Consider the following 22,438-nt stretch of genomic DNA (forward strand, 5'->3'; position numbering starts at 1 on the left):
ATATCTCTACTTGGGACAGGTAATAGCAATAGATATGGATCACGAAAGGGGAATACCTAGAAGAATGAGATTGGGTTGGAGGAAAGTACTATGAGATCATTATTGGTAGGTTGGTAATATCGCTCAAGAAGAAAGGTTGGCTGGTTTATGGGGACTAACATCCCAAAGCAACTCAGACTGTGAGAGATGCCTCAGAGGAGGGCTCCGGAATTTTCAACCAGCTCGGGTTTTTCTATGTGCAGTGACATCGCACAGTACACACACACCTTGCTTTTTGCCTCCATCAAAAAGTGGCTGCTGTGGCCAGGATTCAACCCTGTATCCCTGGGTACAGTATTTGAGCGCCCTAACCGATGTGCTACCATAGCGGAGCTCAAGAGGAAAGTATAGAACAACTGTATCATACCGGTACTTATTTATGGGGCAGAAATGTGGAGGCTTACAAAAGAATTCAATTTACTATATCGAGGACCACGCCAAGAGCTATGGAACGGAAAATGGTAGGTGTAATGTTAAGAGACAAGAAGCATGCCGACTCGATCAGGGAATGCAAGCTAATGACATTCTAGTAGAAATCAAGAAGAAAGGTCATGTACTGAGAAGGCACGATAACCGGTTATCTACCTGAGAGTGACAGACTGGATTGCTAGGGGTGGCAAGTGTAGCAGAGGGCAGCAGAAAGTTAGGCGGGTGGATGAGATTAGGAAGTTCACGGGGATTTGAAATGAGTGCAGCTAGCACGGGACTGGGTGAATTGGAGGAATATGGAAGGACCTTTGCCCTGCAATGGATGTAGTCAGGCTGATGGTGACATCGGACAATGCCATTGCACAGTACATAGTCAAAAAGTGGCTGCTGTGGCTGGGATCAAACCCACATCCCTGAGTTCAGCAGTCAAGTGCCCTAACCACGGAGCCACCATGGCAAGCAATACTATTTGACCTTCATTTTATTTTGTAGAGGACAAGGTTAGTTGGAGGCATCTGGAAATGGCCTCTGTGTTCTGCCTGCAGATGCAAATAAGCACAGCAATGATATTGTTACGAGTGGAGTGTTACGCGTAACCATTGCTGGTTGTCACACACCAGTCTTATTCACCGTGCTTCAAGAATGCCGCCATAACCTGGCGGTACACATGCCAAGCACGGCAGCAGGGCTGCCACTGGCGACGCGAATGGTAGGCAAAACTGCTGGCGTCAGGACTTTCTTCAGGATGACGACAAAATGACGAACTGAGAACAGAGAGTTGGGTACCAGTGTCAATAAGGGCAGAGACAGGAACACCATCCACAAGGACTTCGATGAGGGTGGAGCAAAGGTCAACAGAGGCTTTTCACTCCGGGCTGTGAATGCAGTGTCATCTCCGGGAGCTGCATCGTCTAGTTTTCCGAGAAACGGCTGGCATAGGACGGTGAAGAATTACGACAAGAAAGAGGAGAGTGGGAACGTCGTGCTTGCAGGGAAGGCGACCGGCTGCACGAACAGGTGGTACAAGATCAGCATGGGGCGGGTCAGGTTGGGGCGAGGAACGTCCTGGTGCAGAGACAGCACTGTAGAATGGGTGTAACGGCAAGTGCCAGTGGTTGCGGCAGTGATGGGAGATATGGCCAACACGGGAACAAGTGAAGCAGATTGGGCGATCGTCAGCGGTATGCCAGTCATTGGGATTGCAGTAGTGGTATTGAGGCAAGAAGCTGCGGTTAGAGGCAGCAGCAATCACAGGAGGGGCTGAGTTGGAGTCGATGGTGTTCGGGACATGGCCTATAGAGATGCCCATATTAGCAACCTCCTGGCGAACAACAGCCTGGATGAAGAATTCCGTAGGTAGGGTGTTGTCCATCAGCTGCGACGAGGAAACAGCGGGAGCCATGGCTTCGAATTCGCGGCGGACGATACGGGTCAAGCTAGTCTGGTTGGACGGCTGACGAAGAGTAGGCCGGTCAGTACAGGATGAGCTAGCAGCTGTGTTCAGCAAGTGGTCAGAACGATGACATATGCGTTTTGCCTGCTTGAAGCACCGGCACACATGAAGAACAGTCAACAGGGGAACAATCCTTGCACAAGAGGAGGTAGAAAGCGTCGTCGGCTACACCCTTTAGTATGTGGCCCACTTTGTCTTCCTCAGTCATGGCCGAGCCGACTTTTCGGCACAGGGATAGGACGTCTTGTATGTAGGAAATATAGGATTCGGACGAAGTTTGGGTGTGAGATGCCAGGCCTTTCTTGGCAGCAAGGTGGTGTCCAATAGGTTTGCCGAAGAGGTTGTGAAGCTTTTGTTTGCATACGTCCCAAGATGTCAGTTCGTCTTCGTGCATTTCAAACCAGACACGAGCGGTTCCGGTTAAATAAAATATGAGATTTGCCAGCATGAGCATTGCATCCCAGCGGTTGTGCTTGCTTACTCGCTCGTAGAGGGCCGACCAGTTCTCGGTCCCGCAGAAGGTGCCCGGGTCCCGGGGTTGAGCCATGACGACAGCTAGGGTGACGGCTGTAGAGGGGGAGGCGTCTGTAGACATGGTGATGGTATCGATGTGGCGTCCACTGAAGAGATCCAGCTTGTTGTGCGGGATCGATTATTTCACCTCCACCAAAGATGTTACGAGTGGAAATCATGCACCAGTGGGCAACACCACTCTGGAATCGATGGGCACCGTTAAATGTTCAACTACATACAGTGACTTACCAAGTCACTGTATGTTTATATTAATAATACATACAGTGAAACCTCGTTAAACAGTTAAACGAACAGTTAAAAAAATCGGAAAATAGTTCGCTCTATCCATAATTCGTAATATAAAATTTCGTAGAAAATACAAGCAAGAGCAGTGAAATTCAATCAGAGAAGGCACAGCAACTCGGAGGGTGCCTACTTGGGTCACGTCCATTTATTTACGTGCAAAGAGCTGTGTTATCGCGGCCTGCTTTTTTGTGTTGATCGCGTTCCGTATCACGCCCTGTTCCACAGTTTGCAAACACTCAACAAGGGCAAACCCATTGCTCTCAATAGCACTGCAGTGGCGGCGCAGTAAATCCAAAGCAGCAAGCGCTTCTTGTGAAGTCGGAATGTTCTCGTCTGCAGGGTCAGCCTGAGCTTCGTCTGCGGGATGTTCAGAAACTTCCACAGCGATTTCGGCGTCCGCCAGTACAGCCGTGGTCGCCGCAATGTCGTCGCCGCCTACAAAGTCCTCTACAGTCATTGTTGCGGGCATGTCACCAACAAAACGCGAAAAATCGTTCCAGGCTCATCGAGCGCGCGGAGCTCTGCTTCTGCTTCGTCGGGATCGTCCCCATCGTCACTTGATGCACAGGCCTCTGCTGGAACAAAACCTGCGTGCCGAAAGTAGTTGGCAATCGTTTCGCCTTTCACGCTGTCCGATGCCGCTTCAATGCTCCCAGCAAGTCGATCTTCAAGTCCTGCTTCATAACAAGCTTCACGAGAAGAGTGTCAATCAGTCTCCTCTTGTAAACTGCCTTGAAGGCCCTGATTTTATCTTGAGCTTGGTCTTTAATGTCAGTGCTGCTCTTTTTTTTTCACGTTCACCGCCATCACAGCACTATGCACACCCGTGCACCACACGCGACACGACGGCCAAGCTGCCACGCCGCTGCTAACACTAAAAACGCGAAAGACGCAAAAACCAAAAAGGCAAAAGCAACATTCGATCGCGCCGCTGCTGCCGCTGCTGAAGCGGCGCTGTCAGCGATTGTGAGATGCGAACGATTTTTTATGGCCTCCGAGATTACCTTTGGCCGTCAACTCCCAACGCCGTCGTGGCATTTGTGGCGCTGTCAGCGCCAGCGAGGTAGTCCTGAACGTTTGCTGCACCGCACAACACACATGTAGTGCAACGAAGCCTGCCTCCTGCTAATAAAGTGAGGTAGTGCTTGGCGTCGCGAAGTTCGTAATATTCCTTTTATGCCGAACCGCATTCGCTAAGGGAAGTTAAATACATGTGTTTGTCAAAATAATTTCGGAACAGTTCGATATATTCAATAATTTGTAATATGCATGTTCATTATATCTGTACTCAACGTCGTCTTCGTCAAACCCCCGACACTTCGTTTTTCACTTGCTGAATGCTAGCATGGTATAACAATATCTTTGGGAAACCCAAATGGTCATTTCTGACTGGGTGCCTCAGAATAATGGGGAATCGGAGGCTCCAAATTTGGGCTCTCCAGAACACTTCCTGGGTACCGTGAGTGCCCTCACCTGCTTTCTAAAGCCATTATTTTGGGACTAATCCCACTGTAAATGACTACAGCAGAGAGTTTCACTATGGAGTCGGAAAGCATTGCCCGAATTTGTGCACTCATTATGTGGCCATGCATCTACGCATTCTTTTTTTTTTTTGCATACTTATCATGTGGTAAGAAACAGGTCTCCTCACCCCCTTTTCAAACTCATCAAGGCTACAGGGATTGAGAACCGCTGCACTGAGCATCAGGTGCTTTACATAATGTCTTGGCTGAGAAACTGCAATTCATCCTTTTCGGTACATTTTCCGCGGCAGTTTATCAAAAGAAGCAAACTATGCACTGTAGATGCAAGTGAGAAAGGGATACCGGGACACCCACACAATGAGGAAATGCACTGCAGGGGTTCTGGGAACCTCAGTGGCCCTTCATGCACAACATATTGTTACGGGAATTACAGTACAGAAAGTACAGACCCCCGCCGCTTCGCCCACCATTCGTGTTGCCGATGGCAGTACTGATGCCGTCACTGGGCTGTGCACTGCCCGAGTCACCCTTGCCGGTCATCACATCCCTGTTTAGTTCACCGTCCTCAACCAGTGCCCTCACAAAGTGATCCTCGGCCTTGACTTTTTAACGGCCCACTCTGCCCTCATCAACTGCTCCAGCGGCCTTCTTCGTTTGGACATACCTGTCTGCTCAGAACATCCTCCATCTGCACCCCTGCCCCCTGACTCTGTTTACCTACCTCTGTCACCTTTCCCGCCTGTGCCTGACGGTGACTATGTTGCTTGCCCTATCACCGAGGTCTTTCTTAACTGCAACATCGTTCTTCCTCATCTCATCGTACGCGTTACACAGAACAGCACCTACCTTCCTATCCTGAACTTCAGTTTGTCACATCCGATGGACTTTACCAATTTAAGGTTATGCCTTTTGGACTTTGCAATGACCCTGCTACATTTGAACAAATGATGGACTCCTTACTCCACGGCTTCAAATGGACGACTTGTCTATGTTACTTGGATGACGTGATTGTCTTCTCACCCTCGTTCGAAAGCCATCTTCGTCACCTTTCTTCCATCTTGGCACTTTTCCGCAGTGCCGGACTTCAACTGAACTCAAAGAAGTGCAGTTTTGGTCGCCGCGAACTTAAAGTGCTTGGCCATTTGGTGAATGCCACCGGCGTGCAACCCGATCCCGACAAAGTTCGCGCTGTCAGTGCTTTTCCATCTCCCCGTTCACCCCGTGATGTCCGCAGCTTTATCAGACTGTGCTCTTATTTTCGCCGGTTCGTCCCAAACTTTGCCGCTGTTGCTCGTCCTCTCACCAATCTGCTGAAGAAAAGCGTTCCTTTCTCATGGGAACCAGAGCAGGCTAACACATTCTTCTGCCTCATCGCTGTTCTCACCAATCTCCTGTGTTGGCCCATTTCAACCCGTCTACCCCGACGGAACTTCTCACCGACGCCAGTGGCCACAGGATTGGTGCCATTCTTGCACAGCGACAACGCGGCCAACACTGCGTGATTGCCTACGCCAGTCGTCTCCTGTCATCAGCAGAACAGAACTCTTCTATTACGGAACGGGAGTGCCTGGCTCTCGTTTGGGCCGTTGGAAAATTCAAACCCTACTTGTTTGGCCGACCCTTCACTGTAATCCGCCTTATGTGCGAGTTTTCTGCGCATGCGCGAAGTCGTAGCGGCAACCGATGGAAGCGCACTGGACGGTGTCGACGACGTTTCTCGGCGCCACCAGTGCACGGGGGCTGGCGGCACCGAGCGGCACGGTGGCGGTCGCAGGCTTGGCAAAGCGATGCCAACCACATCTGCCGCGTACGGTTGCGTGCAAAGATGCAAGACGCGGTTTTTCAGGTTTCCTTCGGCGAGCCGCAACCAACAACGACGTGATGCTTGAATTAGGGCCACCAAGCGTCAGATGTGAATGACCGACCTTAGCAACCAACTGCATACTCTCGACTGTGCGAAAAACACTTCGTTATAGGTATGTATGCATCTAAAGGAAATGTGCATGATGAAAAGTATCTACCGGAGTTTGCACCAAGCCTGTAACCCACCAGTGATAGCCACAATGAGCATTTGTTCGGCGCTAGGTAGCTTAGATATCACAGGCGGCTGTGTGCGCTAGGCCGTAATATTTAGCACGTTTTTATCGTGACTGCCACCTCACTAACAAGAAAAAAAATACGGCGTTTTAATACACTGCCGTTCGCGAGCCTCATGACCAGCTCAACCACTCGGCTCGCAAACAGCCGTGCATCACAACAAACGCCGAATATTTTCTTTTTAGTCAGGCGGCAGTCGTGATAAAACATGCTAAATATTACGGTCTAGCGCGCACAGCCACCTGTGATATCTGCGCTACCCGGCCCCTTCGCACATAAAAAAAAGAAACAACAAAATGCATCGCCTTCAGGCCACGGCGCAACTAAAGCAATCACGCACCGAAGAAATCCTCATTGCAGCTATCACTGGTGCATTACAGCCTGGGTGAAAACTCCAGTAGGTACTTTTCATCATGCATATTTCGTCTAGATGCATACATACCTGCAGTATCTGGGTTTTTGCAGCTCGGAGCATATGACGCACTTGACACTCTTGCACGACGCACAGTACTTCTTTTTTTTTAATTAAAGGCTCGCCTTCGTGCACGCCAAAGCATCCGGATTTTCTTCCTTTGGTGTACGCAATCAGATGCACTTCGTTAGGGAGCTTGATAATCGTCGTCTTCGTCCAACTGTTTGCAACGGCAAGGAAACCGCCCGGCACAATAAATGAGTCTCCTGGAAGGTTCATGCTCGTTCACTTGCAGAGTGGATCGCTCTGGACGTAGAACAGGGTTGGTTCCTGACTGAGATGCGCATCCGATATGTAGGAGATGCACATGTGTCACCAAGTTGTTGATTCCGCAGAAATCGCGGCGGAGGCAGAAAGGAACATTGTGGATCCTTTCACAACAGAATGACCATTCTCTGTGCACCGAGAACCTTTTCACCACTGCGACCACATCCGTTCTGACTCCTGAGGGCAGAAACCGGCTACAGCGCTGAATCATCCATTGCCAGAAAAATGCCGCTCGTTTCCTGCAGGTGTGCATTCCGGCCGGGACAACGCCCTTTTCAGAGGATGTGTATATGTGGCTCTCTGCCGAGCTTCGTAGATGAAATCCTATAGCTGCACGTTTGTAGATGATGCGAGGAGAAAGCGACGCCCATTGCACCATGTCGGCGCCGCGGTGACCGCATTGTGCTCGGTAACTCAAGACACCCCGCGCATATGCGCCGCTCAAAGTCACAGGAGACGATTCCACCTAGCTCTGCAGCATCAACAAACCCCTGGCTGCTTTGCCCTTTGAGATCCCTCTCTCTCTCTGCCCCCGCACTCTCCTGTCTGCCAAAAACCTGCACACTGAGAGCGTCTCATTCTGTGACGTCGAACACGGCCCGCGCTACACGCTCTTACAATACGAAGATAGTATATGCGTACGTGTGTTATGAGTGGATTGTGAAAACGCTCTACAATCCCCCATACTGCGTGAACATGATCTACTGCAATCACTGTCACTACCTTCCGCCCCGAGGCCAAAAAAGAGCGGAAGCTTTCACTTTTTACCTGCGTTGGCGTGGCCATTTCGTATGGTGCGCTTTCGCGTCGTCTGCTACACTGCCGTCCAATGTGTTTCTTGCCCGCTCCCGCATGATGGCGCCACATCCTCCCGCAAAAGGCGGATTACCGATCACCACGCCTTATGTTGGCTCTCTTCCCTCAAGGATCCTGCTGGCCGCCTCGGCCGCTGAGCACTGCGCTTGCAGGAGTATACCTTTTCCGTTGTATACAAATCCGATCGGCTCCACCAGGATGCAGACTGTCTGTCCGGTTATCCCGTCGATCCCCCTTCCTCTACTGACCATGAGTCGGACCCCTGTGTCTTCTCTACATCGGACTTTTCCCACATAGCTGACGAACCGCGCTTGGACCCAACCCTCAGTTCTCCTACCGACCGCCTCCGCACACACAGCCGTGACTCTTCCCTCGCCCTGTTCTTCCTTCATGAGAATACGCTATACCGCCGCAACATGCGACCTGATGGCGCTGAGCACTTGCTGGTCGTTCCCCAACACCTACGCTCTGCCGTTCTCGAACAAATGCACGACGCCCCTACAGCTGGTCATCTTGACCTCTCACGCACATACGACCGCGTGCGCCGGCGTTTCTTCTGGCCTGGACTCTACCGTTCTGTCCAATGTAGCCGCTTGCGACCTCTGTCAACGCCGGAAGAAACCCCCTGTGCTACCACCTGGACACCTGCAGCCGATTGCTATCCGACTGAGCCATTTTCTTGTGTTGGCCTTGACCTCCTAGGGCCCTTTCCCAAGTCCTTGTCAGGAAACAAATGGATCGCTGTGGCCACCGATTATGCCACGCGGTACGTAATCACTCGCGCCATTCCAATCAGCTGCGTCACAGACGTTGCTGACTTCCTTTTGTACGACGTCATACTTCACCATGGTGCTCCCCGCCAACTACTTACCGACCGTGGCCACTGTTTCCTTTCCCGAGTTGTTGAGGAAATACTTCGTTCTTGCTCCATTCGGCACAAGTTCACCACTGCGTATCACCCTCAGACGAACGGCCTTATGGAGCGTATTAACCGCACACTCACCAACATGCTCGCAATGTACGTATCCGACAGTCATCGCGACTGGGATATTAGTCTGCCATTTGTCACCTTTGCATATAACTCTTCGCGTCATGACACTGCTGGGTACTCTCCATTCTATCTTCTCTTTGGAAGAGACCCCTTACTGCCCTTCGACACTTTGCTTCCCGCCGCTGACCCCGTCACAAGCTATGCCCGCGATACCATCGCCCGAGCCGACGCTGCTCGCCAGATTACTCGTCACAATCTCACCATCTCTCAAGAAGCTCAAGAACGCCGCTACGACACTCACCACCGCGATATGCACTATCCTCCCGGATCTCTGGTATTGCTCTGGCTTCCGTGCCATCGTGTGGGGTTGTGTCAAAAACTTCTGCCCCACTACACAGGTTCTTACCATGTACTACGACCAGTGACCGATGTGACCTATGAGATTGCACCGCTCCACCCAAAGTCACCGACTGCTACACCCACTTCCGAAATCGTACATGTCGCCCGCCTCAAGCCATATTACTCGCCTTCCACACCGCACACCTAACACGCACCGGGACATTGCCTTTTGCCGAGGGGGGTAGTGGTACCGGGAAACGCGGGACCAAAGTGATGTGCTCACTGACAAAGACGACAACCGAGGAACGCGGGCACTACGAAGCGTTGAAAAAGAGGACGACGCAGACAGAGTGGATACTGCACGGCTACTGATGTCTTAGCGTCGAGTTCAGCCCATCGCAGTGCCGTTACATTAAGTACATCCCCGTAACAATATGTTCAGAAAAAGGCATTCAGAGGCATGACAAACACTACAATTGATTACATAATAAAAGTGGCCAAGGAAATGTGGTCACCAAGACCCGCACTAATTTATGCATTCAGGGGACAAAAAAGGCACACCATGAAACTCCTGGAGGTATGTAGAGCTCAGTTTGAGAACTATGGCCCAAACTGAGTGCGATGCCAGTTGCCATCTGGCTGTAGAGATGCTGAGTCACACAATTAAACAAAGCCGTGACAATGCAGGCCCCATCACAGACGTGAAACACTACTGCAGCAAAATTTGCCACTAGTGCAATTCGCCCCACATCATGAAAGTGCCCCACCTCCCTTTTTCCCCCTTGAATTTCCATGCACTACTTACCAGCTAAGTGCCCTCCCTTTTCCCATTGCAGGCTGTGAAATAAATTTTATAGCTTCGTTTTTTTTTTTCATTCCAGTGCCACCCATTGGCCATTTTTATTGTTCAACCATTCCCGCAAGACATGCTGGACTTTGAGGCCAAGAAGTGGGATGCTGTCTCGCAAGAAACCACAGTAAGCTCGTTCACAGGCTACAGCTACATGAATGGGCTTGCCAGGCCTAACCGTGAAGCTTGCAGAGATTGGTGCCATGGTTTTGAAAGACCATGACCAGCAGAGGGAAGATGTGTTGACCTCATTTTCGAGTTGGATTGCAAAGAGTCCTTCTACAATTCTGACAGTGAAAAAGGAACAGCTTTTGGAAATCAGTTTTGCTAAAACGACATAGGCTGCATTAAATGAGGCTGCCACACTGTTTGGAACTTTACAATAAACCACCAGGAGAACAGGTAGCTTCAACAAACCCTAGCTGGTGACATCCGTGCACGCTCGGGGGCAATCACTCTGGGGATGGGCCGCACCAGGGAGATGCTGCTGCTACCGGTGACCGCCGCCGTGTGCCGGGTGGGTGGTGCCTGTTCCGCCATGGCTCGCAGGTCATCCGCCAGGTCGTCATCTAAGTCACCAAGACAACAACAGCACGTCAAAGGACTTTTAAGAATGCCGGCTGCCACAGGGGTGGCGGCAGTGGTATGCAAAAGAAGCCATTCATCAAGTCGCTGCCAAATAATGTGACGCAGCACCAACTCGAGAGCTAAACATGGATTTGTAGCAGCTTGATGTTTATATAAGACTACCTATGAGGTTCCAGGGCTGAACAAGTATTAAGGGACCTTGAAAAGGTGGTTACACAAAATCAGTAAAGATGATTTTTATGAGTTTATGGTTCAAATCTAAAAACACTTTAATGTCGGCAATTTCCACATCATTTTTAAAAATTGCTTCTTGCAACCAATTATGGTGACATGCCACTGCACACTGTTGCCTTGTTGACGTTGTCGAGGGAGACAGAATCCGAATCCAGTCAAATGTGGACTCCACCAAAAGCTTTTTTTTTTTTTTTTTTTTTGTTGTTGTTTTACTTCCGAGCCAGCCTGGAGACCAAGCACTCAGGTCTTTTTCTCCCATCCTTCTCATGATCTAGTAAGGGCGCTGTTAAGTGGCTCCCCACCAAGCAAAGAGCAGAGCAACAAGTGACAAAAGTGTCATGTGTGTCGAGGTGCAGAAATAGTGGTAGAGAGACAAGCAGGGGCGGGAGGTTACGGTACCGGGCTGAAAAGGGCAGTGGTGGAAGTTGTGCAGCACAAAAACATGAGCAGCATTCTTAAGCACCCATGAAATCCAAGTGTGGCCAGTTGGTCCAGGGTGCGGTGGTTAAGGTCAACACTTGCGGAACATTTTGCACAGCAGATGTATTTAGTTGGCGGGGTGGGGAGGAGAAGGTAAAAGGTGGAAGAAATCAGTAGGGAGGAGTAAGGAGGTTCGATAAACAAGCTGAGCTGTGAAGCAGCAGACGTCTTGTTTGGAGGTGCAGCGTATACCGAGTAGGGTGATGGGCAGGCACTGAACCCACTACGTGGGCGACTCATGGGCAGTGAGTGTCTCCTTTAGGTGGTGTGGAATCGTTCGAACACTCCATTGGTCTGTGGGATGATACGTGGTGGTGCACAGGCAAGTTGTCCTAGGACGAAGGAATTAAGCAAAGAGGGATGGCACAAAATGGTGTCTGTGATAATGGCAGAAAGTCTCGGCAATCCAATGCACCCTGGCTGGGGAATCGTACAAATTCAAGTCATTCCAACTTGTATCAATGGTGTTCATATCATTGGGATTGTAATTTACCAAGAATATACTAAAAACAAGTGATAAGTATGATTAGGGAATTTATTTCGTTGTGAAAGAGAAAGTGCATTTTTGGCTCCATGCCTACAACCCCACTTGTAGAAAAGGTTGTAGAGCACCGAGTCATGTGGCCTTGACTGGGGCCCCTATTGAGATGCCCAGACAAGCCCCATCACAGTTTGTCCCTTCTCGAGAGCACCCCTTACTCACCTGGCTCAGGGTCAGCCTTGAGGGCAAGCACCTCATCATTGTACTCAGGCAGAGAGGGCTCCTCCTCCCGATACGGAGGTGCCACAGCTATGTTGGTCAGAGTGGCCACAGGCACCTCCTGCTGCTTGGCCAAGTCCAGGTGTGGGGGCGGGATGGGACGCACGGGCTCCCCTGCTGGCAGGGGGACATGCTGTTCCTTGCTACGCTGCTTGGCTTCTGTGTGGGGAAAATGAAGGCACAGCAGCAGCAATGAGGCAGGGGTAGCAATAATATCTATCTACTCAAATGCCCACGCAGAAAGACAACCAAGAGGATGGGCACTGGAACTACCGGCACTTTACTGCAATCAAAGGACGTCATTGGTAGACAAAGCTGTGACCCAGCTGATAGCAGGACACAAGCATAAACACAAAATAAAGGAGCAAAAGGAAATGAAGATGATGGCAGGAAAACACCTCCAAGTGGACCTGGACAAAGTCATGTATGAGTGCACCATAACATCTCATCCCAGCACTGTGAAACCTGTATTGACTGCTTTTCTGCCTGTCCTCAACTACATATTGGAACTGCCTTGCAGTCCAGTATGACCAGTAAGCTCAAACTAAAAAAAATTAGGGGGACACGTTAAGCTCTGCCTTTGAAGATATCTGCAGCATCATTGGCTCCCTCCCGTCTGCTGCTCTTTTTGTGGGTCCTCATTGACCTATATGCACTGTTATCTGCTTAATCTTTAGTCCAATAATTGGTGTCTCTATTATATAATCCTCCCCTGCATATGTGCCCATAGAGCCCCCTTTAACCCAGCTGTACTAAGGGTAGCGTGTCTTACCCCTCACCCAAGGGTCCTGGAAGGATGCATTGATTCCAATCCCACCCATCCAACTCAAAGGAGAAGCCAGAGTTGGCAGCTCCTGCCATGTCTTGGCTCATCGCACAACCCACTGACCAATTAGTATCCAGCCATGTCACATGCCAAACCCATGCCAATGACTGTTTGCTCATATCATCGACAATGTCAGATGTTCTGCAAGACTAGGCCTCTAGCAGCGTCGCTTTAAGATTTGGATCCTATGCAGCCACAGTTTCTATGTTCAAATCATTCTTTCTTGCTGCCCCAAGCCAGCGTAAGTGGCCCACGCATTACAATCATGGTGGTGCTACGCTCGGGAAAGTGCCTTACTCCCGCTAGGGGCAGGCTCACTTGGCCTTCAAATTGCACCCATTGTACGAGTCTCTGTGCTAACATAACGATATGAGCAGCGCTTTTTTCACTCTAGAACCGATTCCCACAAACTTGCAACTCTTATTGGTCAGAAAAAAATAAAATGTTTTGAAGATTTAAGGTTGGTGCTCTGCATCCAAGCACCATTCCTGCCACTCTGCTCATTCAAAAAAGAAAAGGATGTGTGTCAACAACGCACTCAGAAATGGGTTCTGTTTAAGAGCCCTCGATCTCCTTCGCTGACTTCCCACACAGCTGCAAATTGCATCACACAATCAAAAGGACAGAGAAAAATCAAAGGCAACAAAATGGCACACCTTCTTGTGTGCATCCCAAGTGACAGACTTAGCAAGCAGTGAACCACTTACCAATCGTCCTATTAACCCCCTAATGAGCATTTCTATATCAAAATTAGCATGCTTCAGTCTTACTAGACCTGCATGCAAAAAAAGGTATTAGCCTGAGACAATGCAAAGAAAAGTGATGAGGTATATTAAAACTATAGGAGGCTATATTTATTTATTTATTCTTTTATTTTACAAGTACTGCCAACCTTATGCAAGGTCTTGGGCAGGAGTGGGTGGCCATGATCACACAGAATGTGTACATATGGAAAGAGAGTGCACATCAAGATAACAGATGAACCAAGACAAAATTCGCATGGTTCTTTTTACAGTGCTGCATTGTGACTGGGAAAAAAAAAATGTGTCAAGGGTGTAAATGGTGGATATGGGGTATAACAGGTTCACTGCAGATTACAATACATTTTGATTTATACTCGAGAGTGCGTCTGTGAACGCATCAAGAGTGGAGCTTTCAACAGTTTGGGTATCCAGTGCATTCCAGTTACGTGTCGTCCAGGGAAAAAAAAAGAGTTCTTGAACACGTTGGTTTTACACGTGAAATCCTTGACCTTTTTGCTATGGAATGATCGAACAGTATGCGCACTTGTGGGTTGAATGTATTGATTTTTGTCCATTCGTGTTTTGTCATTGTGCAGTAGATAAGAAAACTTTGGTCTTTCATGGTATTGGCGTGATTCCAGTGTTTCTAAGATAGCACTTTGCAAGAGACAGGTCGGAGACATGTGCCAACTATAGAAGTTATAAATAAACCTCGCGGATTTGCGCTGAACATTTTCTAGTTTTGCTGTTTGCTTTTGTTAAGGGGTCCGATACATTGGCTCGGTTTAACGTAAATCAGTTTAACGTAAGTTTTGTATACTAGTAGTTTTATTTCAGGCGGGAACTTTCCGAGGGTTCTTCTTAGATATCCCAGTAGCTGCACTGCATTATTTTTAATATAGTCTATGTGCTGGTTTGAACTAAGGTCAGGTGTGATTATGATTCCCAGGTACTTAAAACTTGACACTGTTGCAAGATAATGGTTTCCGATTTGGTATCTAAAGGTTAGTGGTGCTTTCTTTCGAGTTACAGTCATTGCAAGTTTTTGTTAGTGCTAATGGTCATTTGCCAGGTCTGTAATTTAGCGAGCGCATAATTTAAGGTTACCTGGTCATGAGAAGTGGATATCTTAGGGCAGATTATACAGTCATCTGCAAAAAGCTTTATTTTCACTGCCATGTCAGCAGTGATATTTGTAATGAAGGCCAAGAACAGGAGCAGCCAGAAAACTGAGCCCTGCGGGACGCCAGACTCAAGTGGTGGAAAATTGGAAACCACATTGTCGCTGCTGACAGCCTGGCATCTATATAAGATAGATATGCTTCAATACAACTTGTCATTCTTAAGGATTGGCTTTAACTTAGGAAGTAGCTATTTATGGGATATGCGATCAAAGGCTTTTTCAAAGTCAAAAATGTGGCCTTGCCTATCTAGAGCAGATGCAAGGTCATGAACTGTTTCTAGCAGTTGTGTTACAGTTGACAGTCCTTTGCAGAAACCGTGCTGTGCGTCAATAATAACCTGATTTTCTTTGACGAAAACTGAGACGTGCTTGTATATGATGTGCTCAAGCATTTTAGTGTATGTACAAAGCAGTGAAATGGGCCTATATGACACAAGGAGTGAGTTACTACCTGTTTTCGGCACGGGAATGATTTTACTGTACTTCCAGTCATGTGGCAGTTGTGCATACTGTAGAGACATGTTAAAAATTCCCCTAAAGCAGTAAAATCAAATCCAACTGTTTAAGTATGTAGAAACATGTGCTAATTGATGTTCATGCGAAGCCTTTCAAAAAATAAACTAAGCACATCTTGGGCCAGAACCATTAATAAGCTGCAAAGACATGCACACTGGTATGGCAGTCATTTCTTAAGAGCCAATTTTTGCAAGGACCAAAGCATTTCATCACAGTTCTTTCTCATCAATTCTGCTTACAACTGTCTTTCAGGCTGGATTTTTCAATCTCCTGATTTTGGTCAGGCTCTCAGAAAGCATCTGTTTTGGTTACCGAGTGCTGAACTTGTGACCTCACTGAATATTTTTTCTCATTGTTATTTTGTAATGCATTTGCTGCATGGGCTAAATGCTTTGGCTGCAGTGTTTTAAAATAATAAATTTCAGCTCCACCATTTTTTAAGTAGCCACACCACCATTTGTCAGCTGAATTAAAATCTGCATTGGACGGGCCCGCCACGCTGCTCACCTACCACTTGTCCACAAAAGCAACTGCCAGCACGAAACAGTCCGCTAAGCGGCAACAGTGGCATACAGTAGTCACAGTTTCAACTGGTGAAACCCGATCGGCAAACAGAGCAACAGACTTGTTGCACCTCACCTGTGGCAATGGTCTGGAGGTGGTCCAGTACTCCCTGCAGCCTGGAACCGTGTAAAAACAGCAGTAGACGTCATGAAACAAAACCATGATCGTGCACTCAGGAAGTTTTCGTACACTGGCTGTGTCCATACACATATATGTCAGCCTGCGCCGATGAAATAATGTCCACAGGTATTTTTGTGGCATGATTTATGCCAACAACTTCCTAATCTATAGGTACTAGGGGTGTGCAAATATTGAAATTTTCAAATATGAATTTATAATATGAATAGTGAAAAAATGTTTTTGAATATCAAATATCTCAGCAGTGAACAAAAAGAAAAGGAAAACTAAAAAAAAATAAAAAAAACAAACAAACATTGTTCATCTTATCTCAGAAAGTTAAGCGGCATTTGCAAAAAGACAAAAGGAATTACTAGAATTGCAGAGAATTACTAGAAAACTGGTATACAGGATTCCGTATAACAGTTTTTTGTATAGGGAGGCCCTACATAAAACCGGGTGCAGTTGTCATATCACTACTGAATACAGTAAACACTCATTAATTTGCCTTTGAAAGGACCAGAATAAAGTTTTTCAATTAGCCAAAAGCTCGAATGAGCTTAAAAACACTACCAAATATTGTCTTCATCATGGTAATTTTATCTAATGAACACCTGCAAGAGGGGTCTGCATCAGAGATGAAACCAAATGAGAACATTTTCTCCCAGTTTCGTCAAACGCAATGTCCGGAAGGCACTCTTGGGTCCCTCTGCCCTGTCACATTTTGAGGGTGCTTCATTACACAGTCCACACAGTCAACATTGCAGTGAAGCATGCAGTGCAGTTAAACTGCAGTGATTTTGAAAATTTCCTGTGTACATTTTCGAATCTTCGGAAAATTCCGAACATCAAATCTTGAATACAAATATGAACTGAATAAATTACATATTTAATTGACATTCGAAATCTGAAATATTCGCATGCCCCTAGTAGATATTTTGTGGCACTTTTCAGCCTCTCATGAGAGCCAACGTCCTGTGCTTACTTCCTGAGCACACGAGGCAAGTGCTGATAATAATACTGGTAGTCTTCCCTCCAAAAGATTATTATTAGTATGCAGCTTCATTATGGCTTTGTGATGCAACTGACAGCACATGCTATACAAAGCAAGCTATCATATCAATGACTGCATTGGGACCACTACGAGAATTACTAGTATGCAATATGCAGATAAACAAATCCCACAGTAAGCTGTAACATCAAACTATTCATGCAACTACCAAAACAAATTGACATTCACAACATAAAAAGATGCACAAGAGCTGAACAAGCAGAAATCAAAAAAAGAAAAGCATAATAGGAATAACACAAGGGGGTTCAGTATTGCATACAACAGACTTGAGTGATGCAGTTTTTGAACTGACAGTCTAAAATGCGTTTTGCGCCTACGTATAGCCCATGGCGAGATAGCAGAAAGAACAAAACAAAACCAACGTCGTACCAGGAGGTGAAACTGACTGTGCTGTCACCAAGGAACAGTGACAGGTCCTGCGTCATCTGCTCCTTGGTCTTCTTGTTGGCGATCATCACCATGATGTAGTCGGGGAGCTCATCGTCTGCAGAGGGATCAACGATGACCATTAAAGTTCCCGAACAACCCAAAGCGATTTGTCATCCCACCCAGAAAATGATACTATAACAGTAGTGACACAATGAAATCTATGATTTGATTGAGGGAGAAATGCTGACAGAAAAACTACAGAACATTATACTGTACGCAAACTGTATGAAAGGGACACAGTGACGTTCATCAGGCCGCAAATTCCAGCCAACCTCTAGGTTCTTTGCATCGTGCCGATGTCAGTTCAAAAAGAATTACAAAAATCGGCGCACGAAAACAAGAGTTATTCGGTTTATAAAGTTCTAAATACAAGAAAAAAAAAAGCGCGTCTGAGCTGGTGTGAGAGGGAGCTCCTCTCCCATTTCGCTCGTCCAGCGCCCAACTTGGGCGGAACCTATGAGAAACGCAGCTTTTTGCTGATATTTCGGAAGCTATCCACCATGGTTGCCTGTCCAACTCAACCTGTAGCCACTCTTTTTGACAGCTTTGTTACCATGGTAACAGCAACCACGTGTGTACCATGACTGCTGACGTGTCGGGTCTCGCATTCCAGCCCTTGTTTACGCTGACGATTTCGCCATTATGGCGAGACTCGCCGGAATGCCGTTTTGGCATTTCTCCGGCGTTTATTGCTGGTGCTGCCGTGGATCACTCGAGCGCTACCTGTGTGAAAATTCGAGAACGAGAATGCGAAGGCGGAGACGGAGGAGTGGTGTACAGCAGCCAAGGCAAAGCCTATCACGTACATGTACAGGGCCAGCAAGGAGGTCATCTGCCGGGAACAACTATATGACAACTCCCTGGGCAGTGGGCGGCTCACGGAGGCCCGCCGTGGAGTGCTGCGGACTCGCCACAGTCGAGTCCGCAGCACGAGTTGCAGCGATCTCGCTGCAACTCGCGCCATCTGTGGAGCGTTGGCAGAAACAATCAGCCACGTGATTTTCGACTGTCTAGCGATTTTGCCGACCTCCGAGATTCGAACGTTCTCGGCTACCTTGGGATTTGAGGAGCCCGCGGAAGTGAAGCTATCTTTACAAGCACCTTCAAGAACATACGCGGAACTAAAACACCTTTTATTTATTTTCTGCACAGTAAATTGAAGAACACTCGATTGCAAAATCTAATGTGCGTGCTGGACCAATCAGTGAAGCAGTGCCTGAGTGGCCCAAGCGAAAAGGAAACGTCATATCCCTTAACGAACTTTGCCGTACTGTGTTGCTCACATCGGCGCCAAAGCACTGATTATAAAACCGGATTAAAATATTATGCGCTATGATTTCGTCGTTATGATTGGGCTTTGGGGCATCGGGATGGTGTAAAGAACCTAGAGGTCAGCTGGAATTTAGTGGTCTGGCAAACGTCACGGCGCCCCTTTAAGGGGTTTAACTCTTCAGTTTAAACCGAAAAGAAAAAAAAAAAAAAAGACAAAGGCATACCGAGTCAAAATTACTGAAATTTGGTTTTAGCATACGACAGGTCAGTATTCTACCTATGCACGCAGCAGCTATCCGCCTCCTTGTAAGAATTGCATAAGCGAAAGAAGAGGAAAAAATCTTGGGAGATGCTCAGGCACTGCCTGAGAGTTGACGGGATAATGTGGAGTGTTGGAATTCCGCGCACTGTGGAGTGTTGGAATTCTTTGGATGGCAACATTCGTGCACTATCAATCTCTGATTTTGCGTCGGCAATTGAGTCGTAGCATTGTATGTTGTTTTTCTAGCGTTTATATTTGTAATGCTTGTATGTACTTTTGTATGCGTGGAATTGTTCCACATTTTTGTACCCACTCCTGCTATAGCCCCTTGAGGGGCTGCAGTATTTTCAAATAAATAAATAAAATAAAATAAATGTGCGTTTTTCTGGCACATTTTGTGACTGCTGGCGCAATGCCAAGTCATGGCAACAACGTGCCCTTTCCGCAGAACCAACTATATACGCTAGCATGTAAAATTAGTCACAGTTTAACTCTGCTTAAACTAAACAAGATGCTCGAATGCCCTGTTTGGCAAGTTCTTGCTTAGCGATTTGGCACTGACAGAGTGGCACGGAGTTTGGCAAGGTATTTTTAATTGGCTTGGTTCTTTGGGTTTAATTGGCTTGGTTCTTTGGGAAAGGGAAGGCACAGTATCTGTTTCACTTCTCAGTGGACACCTGCACTCACAATAACCAGTGGCATGCAATCCAAGGTATGCATGTCATCAGTTCGAATTCCTATCGGAAACTAGCCTTCAACATGACTAGCACATGGATGCTAAATGGTACGACCCCAACCTGAATGCTGCACAATGAATAGTGTCACAAATTTCATACTTATTCCTGGCACATGATAGCCTTAATTGCTTATGCACCAAAAACCCCAACTTGACACAAATTTCATATTCAATCATGTACTTATGAGCACAGTAATGAAGTGGAGGAGCCAGGGAGTGTGGCGAGTTGATGTGCCGTTAGATTAAGTCGCACTGTTGCTTATTTTGACATACTGCTCTGCTATCTAATTATGTGCAAGTGCAAAATAAGAGGCCCCAACTTGCAAGTTGGCGCCTCACCACGCTAGTTACAATGTCACAGTCATTAGCGCCAACTTATCGCCAAACATTAGCATGGTGTTGTTCACTGCCACCATCCGCTTAGGACAGCTGCTTGTTTAAGCATGTTTCTCCACTGCATAATGCAACTGATCTTTTAGAAATCAAGGTTGACACCTTTGGCCTATGGTTTTAAATTTATTTCCATGACAAATTTTTACTAATGAACACATTTCTAGTGCGATTCAGACCTGTTATAATTGATCCAACGGTAATTAATGACTGTGTTTGCTTTAGTTCATAGGCTTTAATGCTCCAAAGTGACCTAGACTATGAGGAACGCACGCCATAGTGGAGCAATCTAGAAACTTTGATCACCTGGGATATTTTAGCGTGCACTGACATCATACAGTACATGGGCGCCTTGCACTTGCCTTCCATCAAAACGGGGGTTGCAATGTCCAAGATCGAACTCATGTCCACGAGATAAGTGCCTTAACCACTGAGCAATTGTGGGCAATAGACGTGTGTTAATTACTGACAAAGTGAATGCTCAGCTGACAAAAAGGAGAAGATGAATTCCAAGTGACTTTTGACCAGACAGGAATGCTACATCATGTCATAAAAAAAAAAAATGGTAGTCCATCCGTACGAAATACTTACAAAAAAGAAAAGAAAATGTGTTTGGATATAAACACCCGAAAGCTTCTACCAAATTTTAAAAAAAAGTTGTTGAGGTTCAACTATCCTTGAACCAAGTTTCATGTGCGTCAGCCATCAGCCACAGTCGCTGCTGCTGCTTTTCCGTCTTGGTTCGCTTCCATGCCGGGCAAGCTTTTCGGCAACAGGCTAGTCTGGCTTCTCGTTGTTCAACGGTCTGGGCAACCAGTCTAGCATGACTGTGGTCTGTCTTTAGTGAGATTACATATGGGTATGGCCTATCAAGCTAGGCTAAATGAAGGAGCAGCACTAATGAAACTTGATGAAGATGATGTTTACAACACAGCACGAGACTGTGTTGCATTATTGCACGAGGGGTTGTCGGCTGAGCCAATAGTATGGTACTTCGTGCTTGGGCATATGATAACGACAATCTTTGCTGAGCAACGCGAGATGAAATAACAAGCGGTTAGTACACTAGGGTGCCTCGATGTGCATGCCCCCGCTCATGGTGAAGTCACCCTTTGAACAACTCGATGCCACCTAAACCATCACTTTTCCCACATCGACCTCGCCGCTCTGTTGTGGTTCGGGCGTCACTCCTGCGTGCCTGCGTTTGCATGGCTTTCATCGGCGTGCAGTGCCTGGATTGCGTCCCTCAGTGCTCCAACCATGCGAGAAATGGTTGGAAGGTATTCCATTTTCCTAGAGACTGAACAGAAGGCTTCTGTGGCTGATCCGAATCAAGCATGACAAGTGGCAACCGACGAACTAGTCTGTAGTGCAAGTGCAACATGTTGTTTCAGTGTTGTTTTTGTTGAGATTTATCACTTTTGCGTTTAGCCAGCTAAATGCAGTACTACATTAGTATTGGTCACATATACTTTCCGCACTATTTTTTCTTGCCTGGCATAAAAAAAATGTCATGCTTCAGTGCCAAACCAGCCATTGCCTGCCTCCTGCCAATTCGCATCCGAAATTGCATGACACAATGTTTTCGCTCGAGATTGCGTACCAAATGTGCTTTCGCCATTTCTTTTCATTAGAAAATAATTGCATTTACAAGGCACTTGTCAGCGAACCGCGGCTGGCACCCAAACATTGAATCAAGGCACAGAGAACCAGAACAAGCGAGGGCACATAAGCTGTGGCAATTACTGTGCATTTCGGTCATTTAGGAACCACTACGAATTATTTCAATCACAATGTTTTTAGTTTTTGACACATATGCTGCGTTGGGTAGCTTTCGCTACCTGTTAGCTCGATGCTGCGTCCCATAACGCCGCATTAGTTCAGTAAATGAGATTAGAAGAATATGTTGTTACGTGCAAATTGAGGCATTCATTCAAGTTATTCGCCTAATATTTTGATTATTTATTTTTCTTTTTCCAGTCAACCCAGCACTTCGTTTTGTGATGCCGCATTAAGTCAGTGAACGAGATAAGCAGGATATGTTATGTGCAGATTGAGGCACTCATTCGAGTAATTTGACTGATATATTTCGACTAATTCGTTTTCTTGCGTGCTGTGTTCATTGTTTTCATTCCGGAGCAGGAAATGCGAAGCTAATTCCAATAACAAATGCATCTGTAGGCTCATTTCGAAGACAAAAGACAAGATAA

The 22,438-nt window shown here is 47.0% G+C and overlaps 1 protein-coding gene across 4 annotated transcripts in view; it reads right to left on the reverse strand.

Moving 5' to 3' along the window:
• The window catches only part of Nab2 (Nuclear polyadenosine RNA-binding 2), an 89,859-nt gene that overhangs the window by 58,872 nt on the left and 8,549 nt on the right, over positions 1-22,438 (reverse strand). For all 4 annotated transcript variants that reach the window (XM_084597387.1, XM_084597385.1, XM_084597384.1 and 1 more), the window contains 4 exons: positions 17,509-17,623; positions 16,026-16,066; positions 12,062-12,277; positions 10,474-10,625 (listed from right to left, as the gene is read on the reverse strand). In XM_084597387.1, the coding sequence (XP_084453513.1) occupies positions 10,474-10,625; positions 12,062-12,277; positions 16,026-16,066; positions 17,509-17,600 (501 nt within the window). In that variant the 5' untranslated portion in view covers positions 17,601-17,623. The remainder of the gene's footprint in view (positions 1-10,473; positions 10,626-12,061; positions 12,278-16,025; positions 16,067-17,508; positions 17,624-22,438) is intronic.

The sequence above is a fragment of the Amblyomma maculatum genome, chromosome 3 (assembly GCF_055883805.1).
Source record: "Amblyomma maculatum isolate TAMU_Amacu chromosome 3, ASM5588380v1, whole genome shotgun sequence".
Lineage (NCBI taxonomy): Eukaryota > Metazoa > Arthropoda > Arachnida > Ixodida > Ixodidae > Amblyomma > Amblyomma maculatum.